We start from the raw sequence: 23,597 nt of genomic DNA, 5'->3' as shown, positions 1-23,597 counted from the left end.
TCGTCCACATCAGCAAAAGAATGCAGATCATCAATAATCATTAATGGAACTGAACACCATGAAAATCATTCCGTTTATGTATATTTTTTAAATAAAGCAGAATAAATAAATCTCAGAAGCTGATATGCAATGGAAAACACAAATGGCATCAGACCAATGGCCTAGTGCAGTGGTTCTCAACTGGTTTTGCTTCGGGACCCAGATTTTACACTGTACATCAAATGGCGACCCACCATAGTAAAAAAACATAACCTGTATTTAACGTATACTGGGTCACATTTTCTTTTATCTCGCATAGTTTTGTTCATGGTTTTCAAGGATAAATGCATTCATCAAGTGACATTTTTTTGATGCTGATGTCAACAACAAAAAATGTTCTCTTCCACCTCTCTTCCATCAAAGTTGATGAGTATACTGATGAGCCCATTATATTTATTTTTCAGTTTATTTCCTAATAACAAACATCATTCTAACAGAACATACAGTATATTACACAGGAGGAAAACTTTATTCATAATTTGTCCACAAGTCTTGGAGGTCCAGACTTCAAAGCCATTTATGTATTTGCCCTTATATTTACAGTGTAATGATATATTAGCACAGGCATAAGACCATGATGGCCCCTCATCACTATGGCTATAGGTCAATGTAGCTAGTTTTTCTAATAATAATAATAATATAATAATAAATTATAGTGTTAATGAAAAACTGGCTGTTTGAGAGGTTTGACTTCCTCCATAGCGATTTAAACTAGAAAAAATCTCACTAGAATTCAAATGGCCGTTGAGGCGTGGCATGTGAACTAGATTTACAGTGGATTAGAGAGCAGATCATTGGCGCGAATTGTTCCAATACACTCGAGCGAAAAACAAGCTTTAATACCACTGTGAAAATATCGCATTGCAGATGATAAGCCTTTTGCATTTATAAAGCGCTGAAATTTTACTTAGGCGGCTGGCAAAAAATGCTCAATGGGAGAATCATGCATGTTCTTTCCCTGCTGTCCGCGACCCAGTCCGAATAGACCTGCGACCCACCAGTTGAGAAACACTGGCCTAGTGGTTAGCATACATGGCATTCAGCTGTGGTGCTCATGTGGGCTATGCAAGTGCCTTTCCTCATTACATTACTCCTTGTCTCTTCACTTTCTGTTCTCTCTTGCCTGTCATTAAGTGTCCAAAAATTCCAAGTAAAAAAAAAAAACTCAAAAGATGTACCCAGTGTAGTTTCCCTGGCGATGTCTGCCTGGTTGTCTGTTGAATTTCTCATCATCTTCCTCATGTAATCTGCTGTGGGTATTTCCATTAATTGGCTGGAATGAGAGGTTCCTCCGCACGCCTCGGGCCGCGTGGTGAACTTTAAAACCTAAACCTTCAGTGCTCGCAGATCGGCTCATCCCACGACCTGAAGCTGGACTCAAGTTGTCATCAAGAGGAATTTCAAAGGATATCCCATGAGCTGAAGACCTGTGGTGAAGAAGAGGAGTTATTCTGGAGCATGAAAAGCATTGAAACTGGAGAGGAAATTTCTGCTAGTGGACATAATCTTACTAGTAGAAATATTCCTGCAAAAATATATTTAAAAACAGCCTTATTTTCTCAGTTACAACATTTTAACATCTGACCCGATCTGATAAAACAATTAAATATTAAGAGTTAGGAGAGAACACAAACCGTTTCTCTTTTGGCCATGTCCCCATACACCCGTCCACATAAGACATGGAGGATGGCCGCCTGATAACTGCTGTGAGAGAGGAAAAACACCAATTTACCTTTACAAAAAGCTCCCAATAGCAAATATTTATAGTTATAAGGGCCTTCTCTTATAACTTTCTTTTAATAGTGCCAGGCTGCATTTGAACTCTTACCCGAGTTGTCATTTGTAGGTTGAGAACTATGGGAAGAAAATTGAGAGTTTGAAAAACTGTATAAAATCAGATTCAAATAATCTGCCACATTTCTTTATGATAAATGATTTAAAAAAATTATTCATTGTGGAACTGTGCTCACAAACCTTGACTGGTCTGGACTTCCTGGTCTGTGGATCGGGTTTTGTTTGGTTATGGGTGCCATTGTATTGGATTCTGATGGGTTGGAAACTACAGAAAGAGGGATATAAATAAACTTGGTGTTAGCAAAATGCAAGACATATGTCTCAAACATAATTGGATGACTCAATATGAACCTCACCTTTGGTATTGACTGTGCGGGGCTGAACAAAAGATGGTTTCACAACTTCACACCACCAGAACAGCTCTGCCATAAACACAAGGTAGTTACTCTGAAAGCACACAAACACACACACACACACACTTACATGAATAGGGAGAAATGGTACATAGAGCAAAGACAAAGTCACCTTGAAGAGACATTCATGGATACAATTTGGGTACTCTCTCTTGAAATTCCGCCCCTAGGAACTGAGGGGAAAAACTAACGAAGCGTGTCATGGAAGAGAAGTAGCTCTTCTCTTGTAATGTCTCACAATAACCACAAGGTTTCTCTGTTCTCTAGATTCAGACAGCCTTTTCAGACCCTTTCAGACAGTTAAGAGTTGTTGTTTGTTTGTTTGTTTTTTTTTTATTCAACAATTGCACAGTTTACAGGAACGTTCATCTCCATTATAAAAATAATACATTGTGCAGTTTCCAACATTGCGGGTGTTTTAACATAAACAAAACATAAACAAAAGACTCACATCATCACATTTTGCCAGGGATGTACGGATTTACAAAAGATATCAAATTGTTTACACACATTCACAGTTTTTGTTGCCTTTTGATTAAGAGAATACTTAAGCGTGTTGACATATTGCTTGACCTCATTGTTAAAAGCAATAAAAGATGTTTTGGAATCGCAAACTTACATTTATGAATGTAAAATTTTGCCAAGAGAATAATGAGATTAATAATGAAAGTTTCATTAGGCCTAGTCTTAGTTCTGTTGAGGTCATAAAGGCCAAAAAGAACATCCTTCCAAAACAACTTGAAATCTTTCTAAATTTTTTCTGCAATAAAATTACAAATATCAGACCAGAAACTTTGGACAAAAGGGCAGTGCCAAAACAAATGGGTAACTGTTTCAATACTCATAGAGCAGAAAGTGCACATTACATCAATGTCTTTTTCATTTTTAACAATATGATCATTAGACGGATAAAACTTATGAATTATTTTAAACGATATTTCTCTAATTTTGTTGGTCAGCAAATATCGGTTGGGTAAGAGCCAGACCTTCTTCCAGTCAATGTTTTGCACAAATTAATTCCAGTATGGAACCACATATGGGACTGTGGTAATATCTGTTTTGAACAGGGCTCTAATTAGTTTATTGTTCTTACCATTGTTACAAGAATTTGTTTTTTTTTAATGCCATGCCAGCTTCTATGGCTATTTCCATGGCGAGAAATGTGTAAGGAATTCTATAAAAGGTTTAAAAAATATATTTTTGACTGTTAAGAGTAAGAACAATTAAAATGTTTGCAGTGATGCTTGCAATAATAAGATCCTAAAAATTGTGCTGATGAAGATGTTAAATCAACAGGTTGAAAAAGACTAGACACAAAAATATAACTTGTCATTATCAGGAGCCTGGATATGGCTGGATGGTTAATACAGTCCTGCTTACTGTCATTTGTCTAAATGACAGTCCTGCTTACTGTCATTCAGAAAAAACTGACCTGCACCATTCTGTGTTCAGCAGAAGAAAGAACGTCATACACATCATGGATGGCATGAGGGTAAGTAAATGCTGAACTATCCATTTAAGTCTGTGTTCATTAATATAGTCCAACTGCAAAACACGGCTGGTCATGTGATCTCAACATGGCAGCCATCATTTGGCAGTGACTTTCCTTATTTAAAGAAAATAACTAGAGACTTAATCTTCTGTGAAAGTCATAATTTTAAAATGTATCGTCAAAATTACCATTAAGTGTAAAAGGTTACTTTATGCACATTTTAAACTCTCAAAAGCATACATGACTGATAAATACTGTTTAGGTTGTCTTTGACAGAAAATAACACAAGCACAAGCTTAAGCTATTGAAATGCCATCATATCTGTGCCAAAAGGAATTGATTATACTTAGTGTATAAAGCTTTAAAATTTACTGCATTGAAACCAGTGGCACAGCAACCTTGAGGAGAGTCTCTTTCTGTAGAGTGCATTAAAGGGTTTTCTGACCTGACAAGAGCAACAAAGCAGCCGGGATTGGCTGACACAAACAGAACAGACCCAGCACTCTCTTTTTCTGCTCTCTGGTGAATTATTCGGTCCTGACACCTTTATTTCAGCACAGTCAATGGCTGTTACACCTCGTGAAAAAGGCCTCACATAGCAATTACACCACACAAGGTCTAAATCACCAGAGAATTCATCAAATGTGACTTTGCTTTACTGGAAAGCAAATGATTGGCTGAGGCAGCTTAAAAGCATTTTGAAAAGCTGAAACACATTATAATTTAGTTTACATAATCACCCACAGCAATTGTGCTTATCTGAAATTATAGTAACTCACTGGCTATAAATCCACCCTTGCTAGTCTGAAAAATGTAATGCATTTCACCCCAAAAATATGCTCAATAGCTAGTGTTATGACCAGTGGTGGTCTGTCAGAGAAAGCAAGGGAGGCTTAAGCCTTCTGAAAATGTAGCTTATTCAAAATTAAGCCAACACTTTCAGTGGTAAAATTAACTTTTGTTTAGTAATTACAGATTAATGTGCATAACTCGAATATGTACGTACACCTACATATTATTACGATCAAATCAGCCAATATTGTGGCAGCAGTGCAATACATAAAATCATGCATATATGAAAATATTTTATCTCAGTTATTTGGACCGTGGCATGATTGTAGTTGCCAGATGGGCTGGTTTGAGTATTTCTGTAACTGCTGATCTCCTGGGATTTTCATGCACAACAGTCTCTAGAGTTTATTCAGAATGCTACCAAAAACATCCAGTGAGTGGCAGTTCTGCGGACTGAAATGCCTTGTTGATGAGAGAGGACAACAGAGAATGGGCAGACTGGTTCAAGCTGACAGAAAGGCTATGGTAACTCAGACAAATGCTCTGCAAAATTGTAGTGAGCAGAATAGAATCTCAGAATGGACAACATGTCGAACCTTGAGGCGAATGGGCTACAACTGCAGAAGACCACATGTGGTTACACTTCTGTCAGCCAAGAACAAAAAGCTGAGGCTGCAGTGGGCACAGTTAAAGACTGGAAAAGAATAACCTGGCCCGATGAATCTCGATTTCTGCTGATGTACACAGATAGTAAGCCCACAGCAGCCACTGCATTGTGAAAGTGTGTGTGTATTTGTGTGTGTATATATATATATATATATATATATACACACACACACATGAATGCCAGAGGAAGATGAAAGTATAAAGTCTTCACTTATGTAAGAAATTAAAATGCCATAATGTTATTTGCTACTGTCCTAAATGCACCCAAAATATCAAAAGGGAGGCATAATTAAATTAGCATTCTTCCACATAAACAACCAATCACATGTGTATTTGGCATAATGAAGGAATGGATGATGGAGTTCCTATAAACATACACGATTAAATGTTAGATAGGGGCCCTCTATTCATTTATAAATGTTTGTTATGTATTTGGTCATTGTCAGTAAATGACACTGCATGATTTGTTATATTTGTTTATTATACTGACAAGTGTTGGGTTGGTGTTCAGAAAGATTATAACCGCCACATAACTGTTGGTGTGTGTGTGAAGTAATGGCTACAAATTTAGGACTGTTTTTATCTAAAGAAACCACACTGCAAACATACAGTAACTCACAACTCTGTCAAAGTCGGCCCACTTGGCAGCAGCTGGAAGAGTGTTCTGGTATACAATCCAGACACACACATACACACATGCACACACAAACTATGACTCAGTCATCCCAAACGGTCAGATTTAAAACATGCACTGGTCATTTTTCCCTTCCTGCATCAACCCCGCTAAAGTTCACTGAAATACTCCAGTAATCACTCATTCAGTCATGGTTTTGAACTTGAAGGTTTTCAGTGGAAAATCACCATAAAAGTGCAATTCATCCCACAATCTGCATCATAGGAACCAACACATTATGTTGAAACACTGAAGACTCTCTCTTTTATAAAACAGTGCAATAAAATCTGTACACAAAAATTTTTGTTTTTCATTTCCAGAAGAAAATATGGTGTTTTGCTGTCATGTAATCATCCCTTAGAAAAGTAAACAGCACAACAACAAAAACAAGTTCCACAATTTGTGGCATCATTCATGTCCGTACTGTAGCACAAATAGTTCAGAACGAGATTCACATGCATTTACCCATATTTCCCTACAAAGGCAAAACACAGTAACTACTCAGACACTGCACCTAAGAAAAATGGCTTCAAAGTTACTTAGTTTAAGTGTGAATTTCTTTGCTACTGCGATTTTCAAACTCCGTTTTCTCTGAATCTGAGTATAGTTAAGCCAAACCAATCGGTCACAGCACAGATCATAGTCTTAAGAGACCTGAGATTTCTGTCATATCTCAATTACGACAAAATGTGAAGTTACTGGGATGTGTCTTAACAGGGCAGCATAGTAGCAAGTCTAGATATACAGTCAAGACATTCATATAGAGTACCGTATCATGCAACATACAAATCTCAAAACAAAGCACCTTACATCACGGCTCTTCAAAAATGAAATGGTCAGAGATCAGAATGTGGACATCAGGCTTTACCTTAATGGTGCTGGAGGCATAGAGCATATCCTCCAGTGTGAAGTGACAGCAGTTGTTGAAATTTTCTCTGCAGAACTCCTGGATCAGCTGAAGATTGTACAGACTGTCAGCCAATGACATTGTTTCTTTGATGCAGATATCTATAAGGGGAGGGAACAACACAAGTAGAAGCCAATCAAGTTTCATAAATGTTTGTAGGGGCGGGAACAGAATGTGTGATGTAATGAGCAGACTCCCTAGAGTCATGGGGCGGGGATGTGTTTGTTTATGTTTGAACAACTGCTCCACTTTTCTCACTCAAACTTCCATTCACTCACTCCTAGTTTGTCTTTTCCTTTCTCTAATGTTGTCTTCCACCCTCACATACTGTGAATACTTATAATAGCTCTCTTTCTTTCTCTGATTACACAAATGTATTCTCTAAACTGAGCGTCTCGGACTCAGCAGCCTAATGCAGCATTCCATTCAACTCCATTCAAATTCCATTTCCAAATTCCTACTAGGAAAAATGCAATGGAATGCCACTTGAAGTCTGACTTCCAAATTGGAAACACATGCAGAAATCTTAAACTACGATTTCGCAGAATTGCAGGTGTGTGAAGTCACACAAACACATCGGCACCCAGGGAGATGCAAAACATTAATGATAAACATTCACTTTTATTAAATAATATCGATCAATGAGATAAAGTTCCTACATTACATGATATTAAAGCTTGTTTAACAAACGTTTGCAGAGACAGGTGTAGAAAACATGGTAAATTAAACTAACTTTTGATAATAGCTTCATTGTTTATAAATTGGGTTGCTAGGAGATGGCTCTGGAGACAGTCAAACACTTGCTGATTTGTTTGCTTGTATGTCAACTTCTGAGCATCGGGCAATGGAATGCCTTTATTGTCGGAGATCGGAGATATCAAGTCTGAATTTCCCATATCCGATATTGAATGAAACGCACCATTAGCCAGTACAGATTTGTTACTTCTATAAAACAGACTTACAAAGACTTACTGTACCTCTAAGTCTATAAGTTCACACAGTAAAAGTGTTTGTACAGAAACAGTAGCGGTTTTAACCACCACGCAAACCACGCAATTGCGTGGGGCCCCAGAAGTCAGTTCTCACCCTGTGGACTGTGTAGGTCCTAATGCCCCAGTATAGTGATGGGTACACTACACTGTAAAAAGTCACTGTCCTTTGGATGAGATGCCTCTGAGGTCCTGACTGTCTTTGGTCATTAAATATTCCAGGACACATTTCAAAAATGAAATTCCTCCATTGGCCCATATCAATCATGGCTTCCTAATAATCCCCATCCATTGAAGTGGTTCTATCACTCCACTCTCTCCTCTCCACCAATAGCTGGTGTGCAGTGGGCATACTAGCACACTATGACTGCCGTCACATCATCCAGGTGGATGCTGCACACTGGTGGTGGTCGAGGAGAATCCCCTGTTCACTGTGTAAAGTGCTTTGTGTGTACTGTCAAAAAAGTGCTATTAGTGTATATTTACATAGAAAGATCCATATCCATATCCATATCTCCCAAACCATAAACAAATGCTTCCTGCAACAATACCTTCCAGTGGTACTGCATCAGGACAGTAAAAGTGAAACAGCGCAGCCAGTGCACAGCCATCTGTGTTGTCCTTCAGTAGATTTTCCACCAGAGGGAGACAAAGAGCTGGGCGTGCTTTAGAGTCCTCCCTCTTGACCCACTCCTGTGGATTACAAACACAGCTCAGTTGCTATGACAGCAAAATTGTTAAAATGGGAATGCATCATAACAAGAGCCACATGAGTCTCACACACACATACACACACAAAATGTTGGGTTTCTGCATTTTATGGGGACTTTCTAGAGACATAATGGTTTTTATATTGTACAAACTTTATATTCTATCCACTAACTCTAAACCTACCTTACCCCTAATCTATCCCTCACAGAAAACTTTCTGCATTTTAACATTTTCAAAGAACATAATTTAGTATGATTTATAAGATGTTTTCCAGATGGGTACCGCCAAAATGTCCCCACAACGTCAAAAAGGTCGGGTTTTACTATCCTTATGGGGGACATTTGGTCCCCACAAAGTGATAAATACACGCTCACACACACACACACACACACACACACACACACACACACACACACACACACACGTTGTGTTTCCATGTTTTATGGGGACTTTCCATAGACATAATGGTTTTTATACTGTACAAACTTTATATTCTATCCCCTAAACCTAACCCTACCCCTAAACCTAACCCTCACAGAAAACTTTCTGCATTTTTACATTTTCAAAAAACATAATTTAGTGTGATTTATAAGCTGTTTTCCTCATGGGGACCGACAAAATGTCCCCACAAGGTCAAAAATTTCGGGTTTTACTATCCTTATGGGGACATTTGGTCCCCACAAAGTGATAAATACACGCTCACACACACACACACACACACACACACACACACACACACACACACACACACACACACTCGCTGATTTCCCTGAATGGACACATACTATAGACTTATATTGTTTTTAATATAAAGCTAACAATAATAACTATAAACTAACCCTAACTAACACCCTAAATCTAACTTTAGATCTAACTTTTTGCATTATTAAAATAAAAAAAAAATCATGATTTAATTTATATATGGACTATTTTCTCGGGATGATAACGATGATCCCACAATTCAGCTCACTTTTGAGTATAAGTTTGTTCCCAAATTAAGCTAAGCGAGTACACATGTGCACACACACGCACACACAATTACAGAACACAAAAACCCTTACACATAAAGTGATGTATACCTCTCCCACACAAGGCATGCAAGTTCAGAGGATGTAATCTTGTTTTTAGTCACTCAAACATGACCGAATTCAAGTATATTGTTCACAAATAAAATTCACTAGAGCTATAAAAATTGTAAAGTTGATCACAACCTCAAAATACTTTGCAATCGCTCCACAATGGAACTGTATATGTGATAAACTCAGCCTCATATTTCCATAAATATAAAACAATAGTTTTTAGCTCTAAGCAGAAGCATTTGTCATTGTTGTGATGGATGTCTATTTATTTGTAAAGGTATTGTTTATATACTGGCATAAATTGACAATCTAAAGAGAAAGAAAAGCTCCCATTTGTTTTTATGATATCTGAACCTGTACAAACACACACAATACATGTAAGTTTATACAGTGTTTGTGTAATCTTGTTTTTTGTAGTCTCACTCAAACATGACTTTTGGCAAGTACATTGTAAATTAATAGATTTACCTAAGGAAAGTTTCAGCTGAAGTAAATGTTGAAGTAAAAAGTTGGTTTGAGACCATATATATTCATGGTAGGACAAAAAGAGCAAAATATAATGCTATGATGCATCAGCCAACCAACAACATTTGTTTTTCTTTTTATGATTCGTTCTTTCTTCTTTAGCTTTGGTACACAAGCCATCGTCACTTTTTCAAAGACTCAAAAGAGTCTTTTGAGCATCATTGTTAAAAATGTAAATAAATATGTAATAAACAACACTGCTTTGTCTTTTTCTGACACAATAGCCTTGTTATAAATTGTACAGCATGTACTTTTGTATTTTTGTTTTGCTTTCCTGCAAGTAATAATTGTTGAGAGTTGTACCTGTAAGTTCTCCACCCCACATTACTATGTTTCTGATATGTTTGCTCTAAGCATATCTTTCTTTTGAACCTTGACCCCACCTACGCAACATATCGAAATCTAGTGAACATAAAGGTGAGACAGGGTAGTCTTTGTACGTGGGGGTAGATTTGTACGCGTTCCTCAATACAGTGCTTCACTGTGGTTTTACTTAAATATCGACAAGGTGAAAAACAGAAGCCAAAAGAAAAAAATCCCAAATAGAAGATTCATATTGTAAGTACACCTGAAGTTTCTGTTTTTATGTTTTTTATTCTTCATATTTGTCTGACGTAGAATAACATGTATGCATAGACTGTCACTGCATTTTCAAAATAATTCCCTACTTATATCCTAAGGAACTGAATTCCTTAAAATATTAAATGTATTTTGTTCATGGAGAGATATTACATTGCATTTCAGAAACATTGCAAATGATATATAATAATAATAATAATAATAATATATATATACCTTAAAAATACTTTCATGAAATCTAAACAATGGAGTGAATATTTGGGGGAACTTTGGTAGATTGCATCCATGCTGATTCAGCTGTACTATAAGGACATGCATAACATCTATTCCTAAATGTACTAATTAGATAATATGTACTAAATATATAATAGTACCATCTTTCCAGCTAGTTAGGTGCACAATACTTTTTTGGGATAAATTTAGTGCCATCTGTCTGTGGAATAAGGTAGGATTTGTTCAGATGTGTTGCTTAAACCAGACAAATAATTTACATTATATTGTACATTGAAATTTAATTCTAGCATTCCTTAAAAACACTGAAATCCTGAAAAATCATAACCTATTTTCACATTAACAGGGGTATAGATAGAAAATGTAAGGAGAAACCTTTTGTACTACAAGAAAACTTAAGTTCATAACTTAACTGGTCCGTTTTAAACTACACCAAAAACTCCCAAAGAAACAATCATTTAGTGGTGCAGGCTCAAAATTGTAATGAAAATAACCTCACCTTTTGAACTGTGCAGAGTTCTCCTGTATCTGCAATTCTCTGTTCTTGGGCCAAAAGGTTTTTAAGATGTTCATTTACCTGCATTAGAAAAATGAACACATGTAAAATAAGCATGTACCCATTCACACACTAGCACAATTAAAAACACATTTATGCACAAGTATTAGATATTGCTCTTTCAGACAATTCACATTGTTATAAACGTCAAATTATCTACAATAACAGGATTGTGCCAGAAGCTTACAGGATTAGTTCACATAAAAATTAAAATTCAGTCATTGTTTGAAAAAAATCTGTTGTGCTCAGTGATGTCATACACTGGCAGTTTATGGTGACCACCTCTTGAAACTTCAAAAGTCCACAAAAGTATTATCCAGAGTTCTAATAAATGATTGTATGCGGCTCATGTCTTGTTCTGAAATAATACAATAAGGTTTGTGTAGGGCTGCAACTAATGATTATTTTGATAATCGATTAACAATTATTAGATCGATTATTCGACGATTATTGCAGTGATTAATCAATAGCTCTTAACCAATTATTCAGCTTGTGCCCCGACTTAATTTTAAGTTGATTTTTAAAATGATTTTAAACATGCTTACTAACAAGTACAAAATCATTTTTTTCCCATTTGGAATGCCCAATTTTTAATGCACTCTAAGTCCTCATGGTGGCATAGTGACTCGCCTCAATGCAGGTGGCAGAGGACGAATCTCAGTTGCCGCGGAGACATAGACGGAGAATACACCCATTGATGACTCGCATTTAAGCAGGAGTGTAAAGTACCGAATTACAAATACTCACATTACTGTACTTAACTATTTTTCCCCAAGAATAATACTTAATTAAGTACTTTAAAATGTTTATTCTTTTACCTTTACTTTAGTATATTTTAAGTGCTGTAACTGTACTTTTACTGTGCTATTTTCCCACCGTCTGTGTTCGCTACTTCCCTGTCCTGATTGTATTTTTATTAGGGCTGTCGAGTTAACGCGTTAATAACGCGCGATTAATTCTACAAAAAATAACGCGTTAAAATAATTAACGCATTTAATCGCAGTACCACCTGTATACTCCAGAGGGCAGTAAGTGAAATGTCAGCTGTGTGAGCAACACACAGTTTATACAGTGAAGAAACCACACCGATATGCGTTACTAAGGGTTCAAAAGCGAACTAAGGGATCTCAATATGTGTTTAAAGATTGAGTATTAAACTATATTTAACTTGACACAGTGACCTAAATGTTTTATTTTTATGACGCAACACACCCGAGACGCGACACAAGCATGTCTGACGCAGGTCGTATTGTAGGGTGACCACCTGTCCCCGCATTTTGCTTTGTCCCGCGTCCTGCAAGTCATAAGCAGTGTCCCCGCATTTAAATTTTGTATGTAGAATTTTTTATCTTTATTATTATTTTGGCATAATTTTATTTAATCGTCCTTTAATTACAAAATCACTATAAAAAAAAAGTTAATAAGAAAACACTGAACATGCGCAGCGCAGCCTTTTTTTCTTGCCAGAGCGGGAAAACACTGGGAAAAAAAAACTGAAAAATGGGTCTATCCGGAGCTCCCGAGAAGAAAAAGTGTCTTTGTTCGTTTAATAAAGAATTGGAGACAATATATACATGGTTAAAACCAGTTACAGGTGACCCTAAATAAGGAGAGTGCAGGGTATGCCACCGAAGTTTCACAGACAGCTCTGCTGAAGCAGTTCAGTGCCCCAATCATGACAGCTCTGATATCTTTGGCTTTGCGCATTCCTGTCACCAACGCGTTCGTGGAGAGGGTGTTTTCACTGATGACCGCTGCGTGGACAGAGACAAGTAACTGAGCATCTGTGGACCTCATCAAAAGTGAACTCCTGGTGAAAGTGAACACCTACACCTGCCAGGAGTTCTACAGTCATAATGAATGAGAAGGCCCTACTCGAAGCAGCCAGATCAGACAAAAAAATTTAATTCAAGATGCACTAAATCTAGAAAGATCACATTTAATCGTTCTAGTCTTTAATAATGGAATTGATGTGCTTATTTGGAAATGTGCATCTTAACGATTCAATTATTATTTTCACTTCATTATATTTACATTGAGTTGGTCTGAGCTGTTAAAATGAGTTTGTATCGTAGACCTTATGCCAAACTGAGTGACGTTCACAGCGCCGTCATTAACATTTAACATCACTGCAAAAATACATCTAATATAAAATCAATATTTATACACCTAGTACAATAATAGTACTCCCACTTGTCCCGCAAAATCAGGTCTGTTGACCTGCAACAGAGCAATAGCCAGGTGGTCACCCTATGTATACCCCTGGCTTGTTTCTAAAAAAATAAAACAAATGTCTGACACAGGTGTACATTGACGGTTCTTAAACAAACCCTCATAATAAATCTCCAACTGATTGACAAATTCACTTGTGAAATGGATTGCTGTGAACTGTGTGCCAATGATTGTCTTATGATCAATAATATGGTAGTAAACAATGAATTAATAGTAAAAAGGAGAATTAATAGTAAAAAGGAATTCATTATTGATCTGTTTCTCACCACATCTATCATATCGCTTCTGAAGACATGGATTAAACCACTGGAGTCACATGGATTAGACTAGTTTTATGCTGATTCAAAAGATTTGTAGAGCTTCAATATTTTAGCACCGATTCACTTTCATTGTATGGACCAAATGAGCTGAGATATTCTTCTAAAAAAATGAAGAAAGTCATACACATCCAGGATGGCATGAGGGTGAGTAAATGATGAGATAATTTTCATTTTTGGGTGAATTATTCCTTTTTACGCGTGATGTAGCCCCTGTACAAAACAACTTTTCCCATGTCTGCTCTACCTCTATTGTGCATGACATGACGTGCCAAGTGATTCTGCTTATTTAGCATTTTGTTTTTGCATTCCTTGTATTGTTTGAACATGTTTTATGCACAACAATTGAGTTCTGTCGGCATTAAGGGAAATTTAGACCATACACATTAACTGATTTTAATGTAATTGTTTCATACATTAAGATTTAAAATGGTGTTCAGTGTATTGAAAATACCTTTTTAATCTTTTCATTTCTGTTATCATGTCTCCCTTTTATTTTTTGGAATCAGATAAATGTAGTTTTTATCATAGATAAGTGATGTATTTTAAAAGTTGACATCCAGTGTTCATTATAATGGGGCATATGTTTTGCAACTCAGTACTCAATACTCACTACTCATGAGTACTTTTAAATGAGCTACTCTTTTACTCTTACTTGAGTAGTTTTTAGGACAGCTACTTTTACTCTACACACATAAATTGTTTTGGGTTCCCCTTCTGTCACTCACTCGACGTTGTGTCAAATGAACTGACACAAGGGGTCTTCCTTGGGAGCCTCGCGTACTCCTGAACTTGAGAAAAGGCCAATGTGAAATTGGCAGACAGAATGCCCCGCCCCCGGACATATGGGTATAAAGGGAAGCGGGCGTACATCTGTCAGTCAGAATTTTTCTTCGTAGCCGAGCGGTTGTGCAACAGCAAAGGCGAGTTCACTCACCTCTACTGGCAGCATGGAGCACTGCTTGCCTTGCGTATCTCATCTGCGTGTTATGCCTAAGGGTTTCCAGCTCAAAAGAATCACACTGCAGGCATGAGCGTCCTAGCGTCATGCGACTGGTCTCATGCCTAGCGTATCACTCTGGCTGTAGATAGTTCATGACCACTGCGAGCATGACGTTAGTGGTCACGGCTCTCCTTCCTTAAGGTGAATGCCACTTCAGCCACCCCCCTGCGTCACTCCTTATTCCCACGGGATTGAGGACGACCAGGCTGGCGATGAAGGCAATATGGGGATGCCGACAGACTCGTTTTCACCAGGTAAATCCCCATGAACCACCCGCCACCCAACACACTCGCTCGCTTCCATCCGAGCTTGGGATGAGTGCGGCTCGCCTCACAGCCAGTCGGCATTCTCCCTTGAGCCTCTGGAATTGGATGACGACATCGCAGCAGCATCAGAGAGTGTCCAGGCGTCTGACACGGAAGACACGACTGGGCTGCCGCCTTCGGGCCAGCCCGCCCAGTCTGAGGCTGACATGCAGATAGCCGTAATGCTTGCCCGGGTTGCCGTGAGCGTGGGCTTGGACTGGAAGCCTCTGTACTCCCCACAGCCTTCGCGGCTTGACGACTGGTACCTCGGCTCAGGGCGCTGCTCAAATCCACGGTACCATTCTTCCCGGAAGTGCATGACAAGCTGCTGTGGTCATGGAGGCCACCTTTTACTGCCCAGAACTGACCCCTCCGCTCGTCCGCTCTCACTACCCTGGATGGCAGGGCAGCCCGTAGGTAGTGGTACACGGAGGCCCGCCAGGTGGACAGAGCGGTTGCGATCCACCTGTGTCCTGAGAACGTCGCCACCTGGCAGGACCACCTGGTACTCCCCTCCAGAGCCTGTAGGATGATGTCATCATTGACCTCGAAAGCCTACAGCGCCACCGGACAGGCCGCCTCAGCATTGCATGCCATGGCTCTCCTGCAGATCCACCAGCCAAGGCACTCAAAGATCTGCACCTGGGTAGTCCCGATCCCGACGTGCTGCAGGAACTGCGCTCTTACGAGAAAAAAAGCCAGCGCCTTACAAGCAGAGATCACGATTCTGCTTCTCAAGGACGCGATAGAGCCTGTCCCTCCAGCCTAGACGAAGAAGGGTTTCTACAGCCCTTACTTAATCGTACCCAAAAAAGGCGTCGGGTTGAGACCAATCTTGGACCTGCGAGTTCTCAACTGGGCTTTAATTTTACCATAGTTTTTATTTTCCTTTTTTTGCTATGTTTTACTGTAAATGGCTGAATTTACGGCCAGGCGTATCAGTACAGGTCCTCTCCTTCGGCCTGTCCCCTCGCGTCTTCACGAAGGTCGCAGAGGCAGCTCTTGCCCCGCTAAGGGAAGTGGGCATCCACATACTCAACTACCTCGATGACTGGCTCATCCTGGCTCACTCTCGAGAGTTACTATGTGCTCACAGGGACCAGGTACTCAGGCACCTCAACCGTATTGGTCTTCAGGTCAACTGGGAAAAGAGCAAGCTCACCCCAGTTCAGAGCATCTCTTAGACTCGGTCTCAATGACAGCACGCCTCACCAACGACCACGCTCAGTCAGTGCTTATAACAGAAAAAACATAGCCTGCTAATTATTGATGTTAATATGATGTCACATTTAAATGTTTTAAACATTGCTTTTAACTGGTGAAATATTCTGATTATTTGGGATTGTAGTAAATCAAAGCCAAAGTGTGGTGATATGGACCTTTAGTGACAAAATTGTGAATTACTGCATGTGGATGAGACATCTCTTCCTGTTGAATTCTTGACAGAGTGCTTGGTAACACAAGATGAAAAGAAAACACCAGAGATGGAAATAGCTTAGAACTCTTTCAAACTCAAAGACAGGTAAGATAAAACTACTTAACGTACAATGATTTGTATTTTGATCTTAGAAGCAACCTTGAAGATATTAGTTAACAGCATGATGCTAATTAAGTTAAAACATAATACTATATGACATTAGAAACATTAAAATAAGACATAACGTAGAAATGTATTTTCAGTATGTCAACAATGAGTGAAACAACAGATCTTCCTCATCGAGTGGAGGAGTGGACGAGAGGTCATGTTAATTACTGGTTAACTGAGGTGATTAAAGTGGATAAAAAACATGTAGATAAGCTGTATGAAGAAGAAGTATCTGGGAAGGAACTAGTTTGTTATCAGACCAAAGATCTGCAGGAACTTGGAATTAAGCATGGCCCGGCTGTTAGAATTATCAAACAATTCAAAGAGTTCAAAGAGCTTCATGAACATGGATCAAATGATGAGCCTTCTGAACAATCCCACACACAGCATGCCGAGGCCAGGCAAGACACAACTGTGAAAAATGAAGACAATGTTTCAACAGAACAAAGACAAACAACTCGACATAAATCTAAAAAATCTAAAAGAAAATCCCACAAAAATGGAAAATCTGAATTTAGGCAAGATTGTTCCCTAGAAAAACCAATACACTTGGGAGAAGATTCAATAGATACCACTGGCACTCAAAGCACCACTCAAACAGAGAACTTGAAACCAAATGAACCTTTAAGGGTGCCACATTCTCAAGATAAAAATATTCAGCTTGTAGAAACTTCTGGAAGTCCATCTTCCAAACAAACTGAACAAAGAGAGTCAGTTGACTCTAAAACATCAGACATCAATGCAGATAAAGTGACTGAAAAAGTAAAGCACATAAGAAAGCTAAACCAGTGTAGTCTCTATCCATTTGATCAGAATTCTGCCTGTCAACGATACATTCAAAACTACATTTTACCACCAGAGACAGGACCTGGCAACCTGATTGATCCAGTTCATGAGTATAAGTTCTTGGGCAGGACAGATGATATTCATGTGATAAAGAAGAGTTTCAATAAAAAGGTGTTCCAGTTTGCTGCAGGGTGTATGAACAGTCGCACAAATGGAACCATTCACTTCGGTGTTGCTGATTCCAAGAATTCAGAATATGCTCATGGTGAGATCACTGGAATCAAGGTTGACAACAGGGACATCATCATTGATCACTTTAATCAGGGCATTAAACCATACTTCGAAGAACACTCAGATGATGCAAAGGGATGTATCAGACAACCACGCTTTGTAGAAGTGTTGTGTCCTGACCACACATTATCTGAAAAATACGTTATAGAGGTAGATATTGTTCCATCCCATAATGTAGTTCATGATAAGCTATTTTATATTCAGACTTTGGATGAGGACAATCAGTGGAAAAAAAGCAAAGGAAAATCGCTGTTCATCAGAGATGGAGCTGCAACCAGAGATGTTTGTAAAATTGGTAACCCAAAAGACTTACAATGTGAGACTGGCTCGAATAAATACACAAGTGAAAGTTCTGGACAAGAGGAGAAAGGAGGCAGAAAAGAGACCTGAAAGCAAAAGAACATCAAATCAGGGTGAAAAACTAAAGAATCTGTTGACATTTGAAGGAAATCGCCTTGGTTATTACCATTACTATATCATTGTCACAAACAAAAGCCACCCTGAACAGCTCAAGCACCTTCAGTTCATGACAACATTGAAACTGTTCTGTGTATTGGACTTTGATCCAAACTCTGCAGTTAGTGGTTCCTGCCACAACTACAGAGAAGCTCGAGTTGCAAATCTTCATGCACCAAGCCAGTTCCATGGGGATCCAGGAACTGTCACGAATAATCTCAATTTGTACAAACAAACAAGTTGGGTATCTTGTAATGGCAGAGAAGACCTCAAAACTGAATCTGACAGACCACTCCAGCCAAGGGAATGGTTAGTTCACAAAGCAGGAGAAGTACAAGATATGATCTCATTCCTCTGCAACCCATACACTCTTCAAAGAGGAAGATTCTTAGTTATATTTCTCCTTCTCTCCACTGTTGAAGCCATGAATGAGCCCATTTTTGACACATTCATGTCATTTTATAAAAACCTTGGGGGTACAGAGAGCATTGTAAGTATTTGCACATCAGATGCTTCCTTTCAAAAATGGAGGGATTTCATTCAATCCAGATGTGAACATGACATTAGTCAGCATAGTGTATATGACCTGGAGCTCAGTGAAATCAATGGGACAATACTGAAACTGGGCCAGGACAAGCCAAATACTGAGAGACTTCTTCCATCCGCTGAGGGAAGTTCAGTGGTTTTCCAACAGATAGACGAGGACTCCATGCCTTCTCTTGATGTCCTTTGTGAAAATGAGTGTGAGAATGAGTATGATGAGGATAGTACAGAATTTCAAGAGTTCAGAATCAAAAAAGAAGCTGAATTCTACAGAGGGGACAAAGTGAAATGGTGGAACTTCTATTTCTCTGAGAAAAGTACAGCAAAACCATTCATAAAACGGGACAAATATGACCAACTCAAACGTATGATTGAATCTAGCACAAAAAATTCAACAAGCACATGTGTCATGCTAAATCTATTTCATCAACCTGGTTGTGGAGGCACCACTCTAGCCATGCATGTCATGTGGAGTCTGAGAAAGAATTTTCGTTGTGCAGTACTGAAGGACAACACAGTTTCCAAACATAATGTAGCACAAGAAGTTGCCTACTTGGTAAAGTTGTGGAAAAAGTGAGACCACAAAGATAATACCAGCACTTTTGTTAGTTGATGACTCAGAGGAGACAGAAAACACAGAGGAGCTTCAACACATTACACGAAAGATTCTTGATGAAATATGTCCCAGTGCACTTGTAGTTGTTTTGAATTGTTTGCGTTCAAATAACCCAAAAGCTAGATTCTTAAACAGTGTCATTGAGAGTCAGTTCATCACAGCAACACTGTCTAAGGATAGAAATGGATACCTTTAAGATGAAACTAAAGGAACTTCAAGAAACTCATGAAAAACCAGAAAATTTCTATAGTTTCATGATAATGAAATCAAACTTCAGTCACGAGTATGTTACAAATGTTGCTCGTAATATTCTGAAAGATTTTGATATTGGAAGAAAACAAGCACAACTCCTCTCAATCCTGGCATTACTGAATTCCTATGTGGCTGAATCAGCCATTTCTGTGTCACTGTGTGAAGATTTTCTGGGGATTAAAAGAAGATTATGGGGAAAGCAAACAGTTTTGGATGAAATGGAACCTCAGTCATGCTTGCTCATTGAGTTTGAAACTGAAGAATGTGGAGTGTACAAAGCAATTCGATTTGTTCATCAAAGTATTGCAACAGAGTGTCTCAACGAGCTTGAAAAGTCGCACAACAACCCGAGATCTGACATAGTTTGTAATATGCTGCATTGTGACTTGTTTTTCAAAAGTGGAATAGGAAAAGATAAGCTATTGCAGTCAGTAAAAAACATGTTAATCACTCGACAACGTAAAACTGAAGGTGATGAGAAAAACACACTGTTTTCACCTTTGATTGAGGACATCAACAAAACTGATGGACTGAAAAAAGTCCAAGACATCTTTACAGAGGCGTCAAGACGATTTGATAAGGACTTTGTAATCCCTCAAGCTTTAGCAAGACATTTCTATCTGAATGAGAAGAACTTTGCTCAAGCAAAGGACTGGGCAAACACAGCTAAAAGTATCAAAGAGAATTCATACACACTCGATACAGTTGGACAGGTGTCTAGAAGTGAACTAAAACATAAAATTGATGGCAAAAATCAAGAGAACAACCAATACACACCGGATGACTTGAAAGAATATCTTGATCTAGCCAATGCTGCAATAAATGCTTTCCAAAAGGCTCAAAACTTGGCAAAGACAGATGATATTCCTGATTTGGATGAAGTACCTCATAGGAAACCAAACACTTACAATACATCTGGATATATGAACGAGATTGACATTGCAATGACAGTCTTTGACATTGTGAAGGGGCTGCCATTGTTTGAGGAGGGGGACTGCATGAAAGATAATTACATCAAACAGATTTTCAAAGGAAAAATATCCATAGCAAATGTTCCCATATTCCAGAATGATGCCAACAACAAAATGGTTGATATTCTTAAGGAGTATGAATCATTCCTTGTCTCTTTGAGACCACAAGTAGACAATGCTTTTAGCTTCTTTGAAGTTTACTTCACTTACACAAAAGAAAAGGGAATCATTGATAAAGAAAAGCAGAATAAAAACAGGAAAAAGATCTCTGAGCACTTTCAAAAATACATCTCCTTGTTTTGCTCTTCATCAGAGGAAAAGTTAAGTGAGAAAACCCGTAAACCAAAACTCAGCATGAACATAGAAATTGAGGAATGTCGAATGTTCTTGGAAGAGAACAGAGCAAACAATTTCCCACAAATTCTTCAATTTCTAGAATATGGAAAAAACATGATTGTGCAAATAGTTGAAAAACATTCATTCATTTACAAGAACTGTATGACCAAAACACTCAAGGACAAAACAAATCATTTGCTTGCACACATAATTCTTAAGCTGAATAAACCAAATTCACAATTTGCAAAAACCCAGAAAGAACTCACAGATCTTCTGAACGAAATCTTGCAAGATGTAGGAATACAACATCCAGCATCCAGAACCGTATTACCTTGCTCTGTTGCTGTTGTGGCCTGGAAACAAAGTCCCTGACCCCCAAATAACTACATATGTGGAAATGATAAAGAAATCCTCCAGAAAACAACTCTCACACATTTTCAGAGTTAGAAACTCAATTGCCCACTTCTATCTGGGAAAGTCAGAAGGACTAGACCGACTGCTTTCTAAAGCTGCTCTTGACAGTGTCTTTAGTAAAGTCAAGTCAAGAGACCGTAATGTTCTTTGGCAAAATGCAGACATTTTCAAGGAACAGGTGATTAAAGACAAGCTCCTCAGAGTACATGGAATCATTGAGTTTGGTGAGCTTTGTGCTGAATATGGCAAACTGAAGATTCCTGTGCGCCCCACCTACCTTGGTGGACTAAGAAGTGGTCACAGTACAGAGAGAGTGACCTTCTACATTGGCTTTGCCATTGATGGTCCACTTGCCTATGATATTCAGTATGTGGACAGGAATATCAATACGTGAGCCTATCATTTGCCCATCATGTAAATATTATTTGAGGCAGATAGGATCATCTTCCTAACCAGAGTTTGGACAAAAACATTTGTGCATGATTATGTGTGAGGTTGTTGCAAATGAATGCTTTGGGATGTTTTATAATCAATTTTGATTTAGTAGTGTGCCTATATCTAGGAGCAAAATCTCCAATGATAACAGTTATTTTATATAGTATGTTAAACATAAAATCTTATGTAAACTATTTGTAAAGACATGTAATGAGATGCAAGCACAGTCACTCATCTTAGATAATCAGGGTTTTTTCTTTTTCTTTTCTGTTTTTGTGATTAGCTGCAGTGTAGTTGTTTTGATAATAAACATTGTTTCTGGGATTAGTTCCAGTGTAGTTGTTTTGATAATAAACATTGTTTTTGGGATTAGTTCCAGTGTAGTTGTTTTGATAATAAACATTGTTTTTGGGATTAGTTCCAGTGTAGTTGTTTTGATAATAAACATTGTTTTTGGGATTAGTTCCAGTGTAGTTGATTTGATAATAAACATTGTTTTTGGGATTAGTTCCAGTGTAGTTGTTTTGATAATAAACATTGTTTTTGGGATTAGTTCCAGTGTAGTTGTTTTGATAATAAACATTGTTTTGGGGATTAGTTCCAGTGTAGTTGTTTTGATAATAAACATTGTTTTTGGGATTAGTTCCAGTGTAGTTGTTTTGATAATAAACATTGTTTTTGGGATTAGTTCCAGTGTAGTTGTTTTGATAATAAACATTGTTTTGGGGATTAGTTCCAGTGTAGTTGTTTTGATAATAAACATTGTTTTTGGGATTAGTTCCAGTGTAGTTGTTTTGATAATAAACATTGTTTTGGGGATTAGTTCCAGTGTAGTTGTTTTGATAATAAACATTGTTTTGGGGATTAGTTCCAGTGTAGTTGTTTTGATAATAAACATTTTTTTTGGGATTAGTTTCAGTGTAGTTGTTTTGATAATAAACATTGTTTTTGGGATTTGTTCTAGTGTAGTTGTTTTGATAATAAACATTGTTTTTGGGATTAGATGCAGTGTAGTTGTTTTGATAATAAACATTGTTTTTGGGATTAGTTCAAGTGTAGTTGTTTTGATAATAAACATTGTTTTTGGGATTCGTTCTCGTGTAGTTGTTTTGATAATAAACATTGTTTTGGGGATTAGTTCCAGTGTAGTTGTTTTGATAATAAACATTGTTTTTGGGATTAGTTCCAGTGTAGTTGTTTTGATAATAAACATTGTTTTTGGGATTAGTTCCAGTGTAGTTGTTTTGATAATAAACATTGTTTTTGGGATTAGATGCAGTGTAGTTGTTTTGATAATAAACATTGTTTTTGGGATTAGTTCCAGTGTAGTTGTTTTGATAATAAACATTGTTTTTGGGATTAGTTCCAGTGTAGTTGTTTTGATAATAAACATTGTTTTTGGGATTAGTTCCAGTGTAGTTGTTTTGATAATAAACATTGTTTTTGGGATTAGATGCAGTGTAGTTGTTTTGATAATAAACATTGTTTTTGGGATTAGTTCCAGTGTAGTTGTTTTGATATCAAACATTGTTTTTGGGATTAGATGCAGTGTAGTTGTTTTGATAATAAACTTTGTTTTTGGGATTAGTTGCAGTGACGTAATTAAACA

General features: G+C 37.9%; 2 protein-coding genes across 5 annotated transcripts in view; one reads left to right on the top strand and one right to left on the bottom strand.

Annotated features, from left to right (window-relative positions):
- Positions 1-23,597, bottom strand: part of LOC127648837 (calmodulin-regulated spectrin-associated protein 2-like) — a 77,997-nt gene that overhangs the window by 16,930 nt on the left and 37,470 nt on the right. For 3 of the 4 annotated variants that reach the window (XM_052133611.1, XM_052133610.1, XM_052133613.1), the window contains exons 4-11: positions 11,390-11,467; positions 8,317-8,458; positions 6,738-6,877; positions 2,190-2,280; positions 2,014-2,098; positions 1,868-1,893; positions 1,674-1,743; positions 1,218-1,466 (exon numbers count right to left, since the gene is read on the bottom strand). In XM_052133611.1, coding sequence (XP_051989571.1) covers positions 1,218-1,466; positions 1,674-1,743; positions 1,868-1,893; positions 2,014-2,098; positions 2,190-2,280; positions 6,738-6,877; positions 8,317-8,458; positions 11,390-11,467 — 881 coding nt within the window. The remainder of the gene's footprint in view (positions 1-1,217; positions 1,467-1,673; positions 1,744-1,867; positions 1,894-2,013; positions 2,099-2,189; positions 2,281-6,737; positions 6,878-8,316; positions 8,459-11,389; positions 11,468-23,597) is intronic. The other variant, XM_052133612.1, reaches the window with a different exon arrangement.
- On the top strand, positions 10,564-21,947 carry LOC127648836 (sterile alpha motif domain-containing protein 9). The gene is given in 7 exon segments (XM_052133609.1): positions 10,564-10,638; positions 16,750-16,825; positions 16,984-18,277; positions 18,279-19,526; positions 19,528-19,758; positions 19,760-21,448; positions 21,450-21,947. Coding segments are annotated over 5 exon segments (4,959 nt in total). The 5' UTR covers positions 10,564-10,638; positions 16,750-16,825; position 16,984.

The sequence above is a fragment of the Xyrauchen texanus genome, chromosome 9 (assembly GCF_025860055.1).
Source record: "Xyrauchen texanus isolate HMW12.3.18 chromosome 9, RBS_HiC_50CHRs, whole genome shotgun sequence".
Taxonomy (NCBI): Eukaryota; Metazoa; Chordata; class Actinopteri; order Cypriniformes; family Catostomidae; genus Xyrauchen; species Xyrauchen texanus.
The sequence above is the reverse complement of the archived record's forward strand: the minus strand, read 5'-3'. Positions and strand labels throughout refer to the sequence as shown.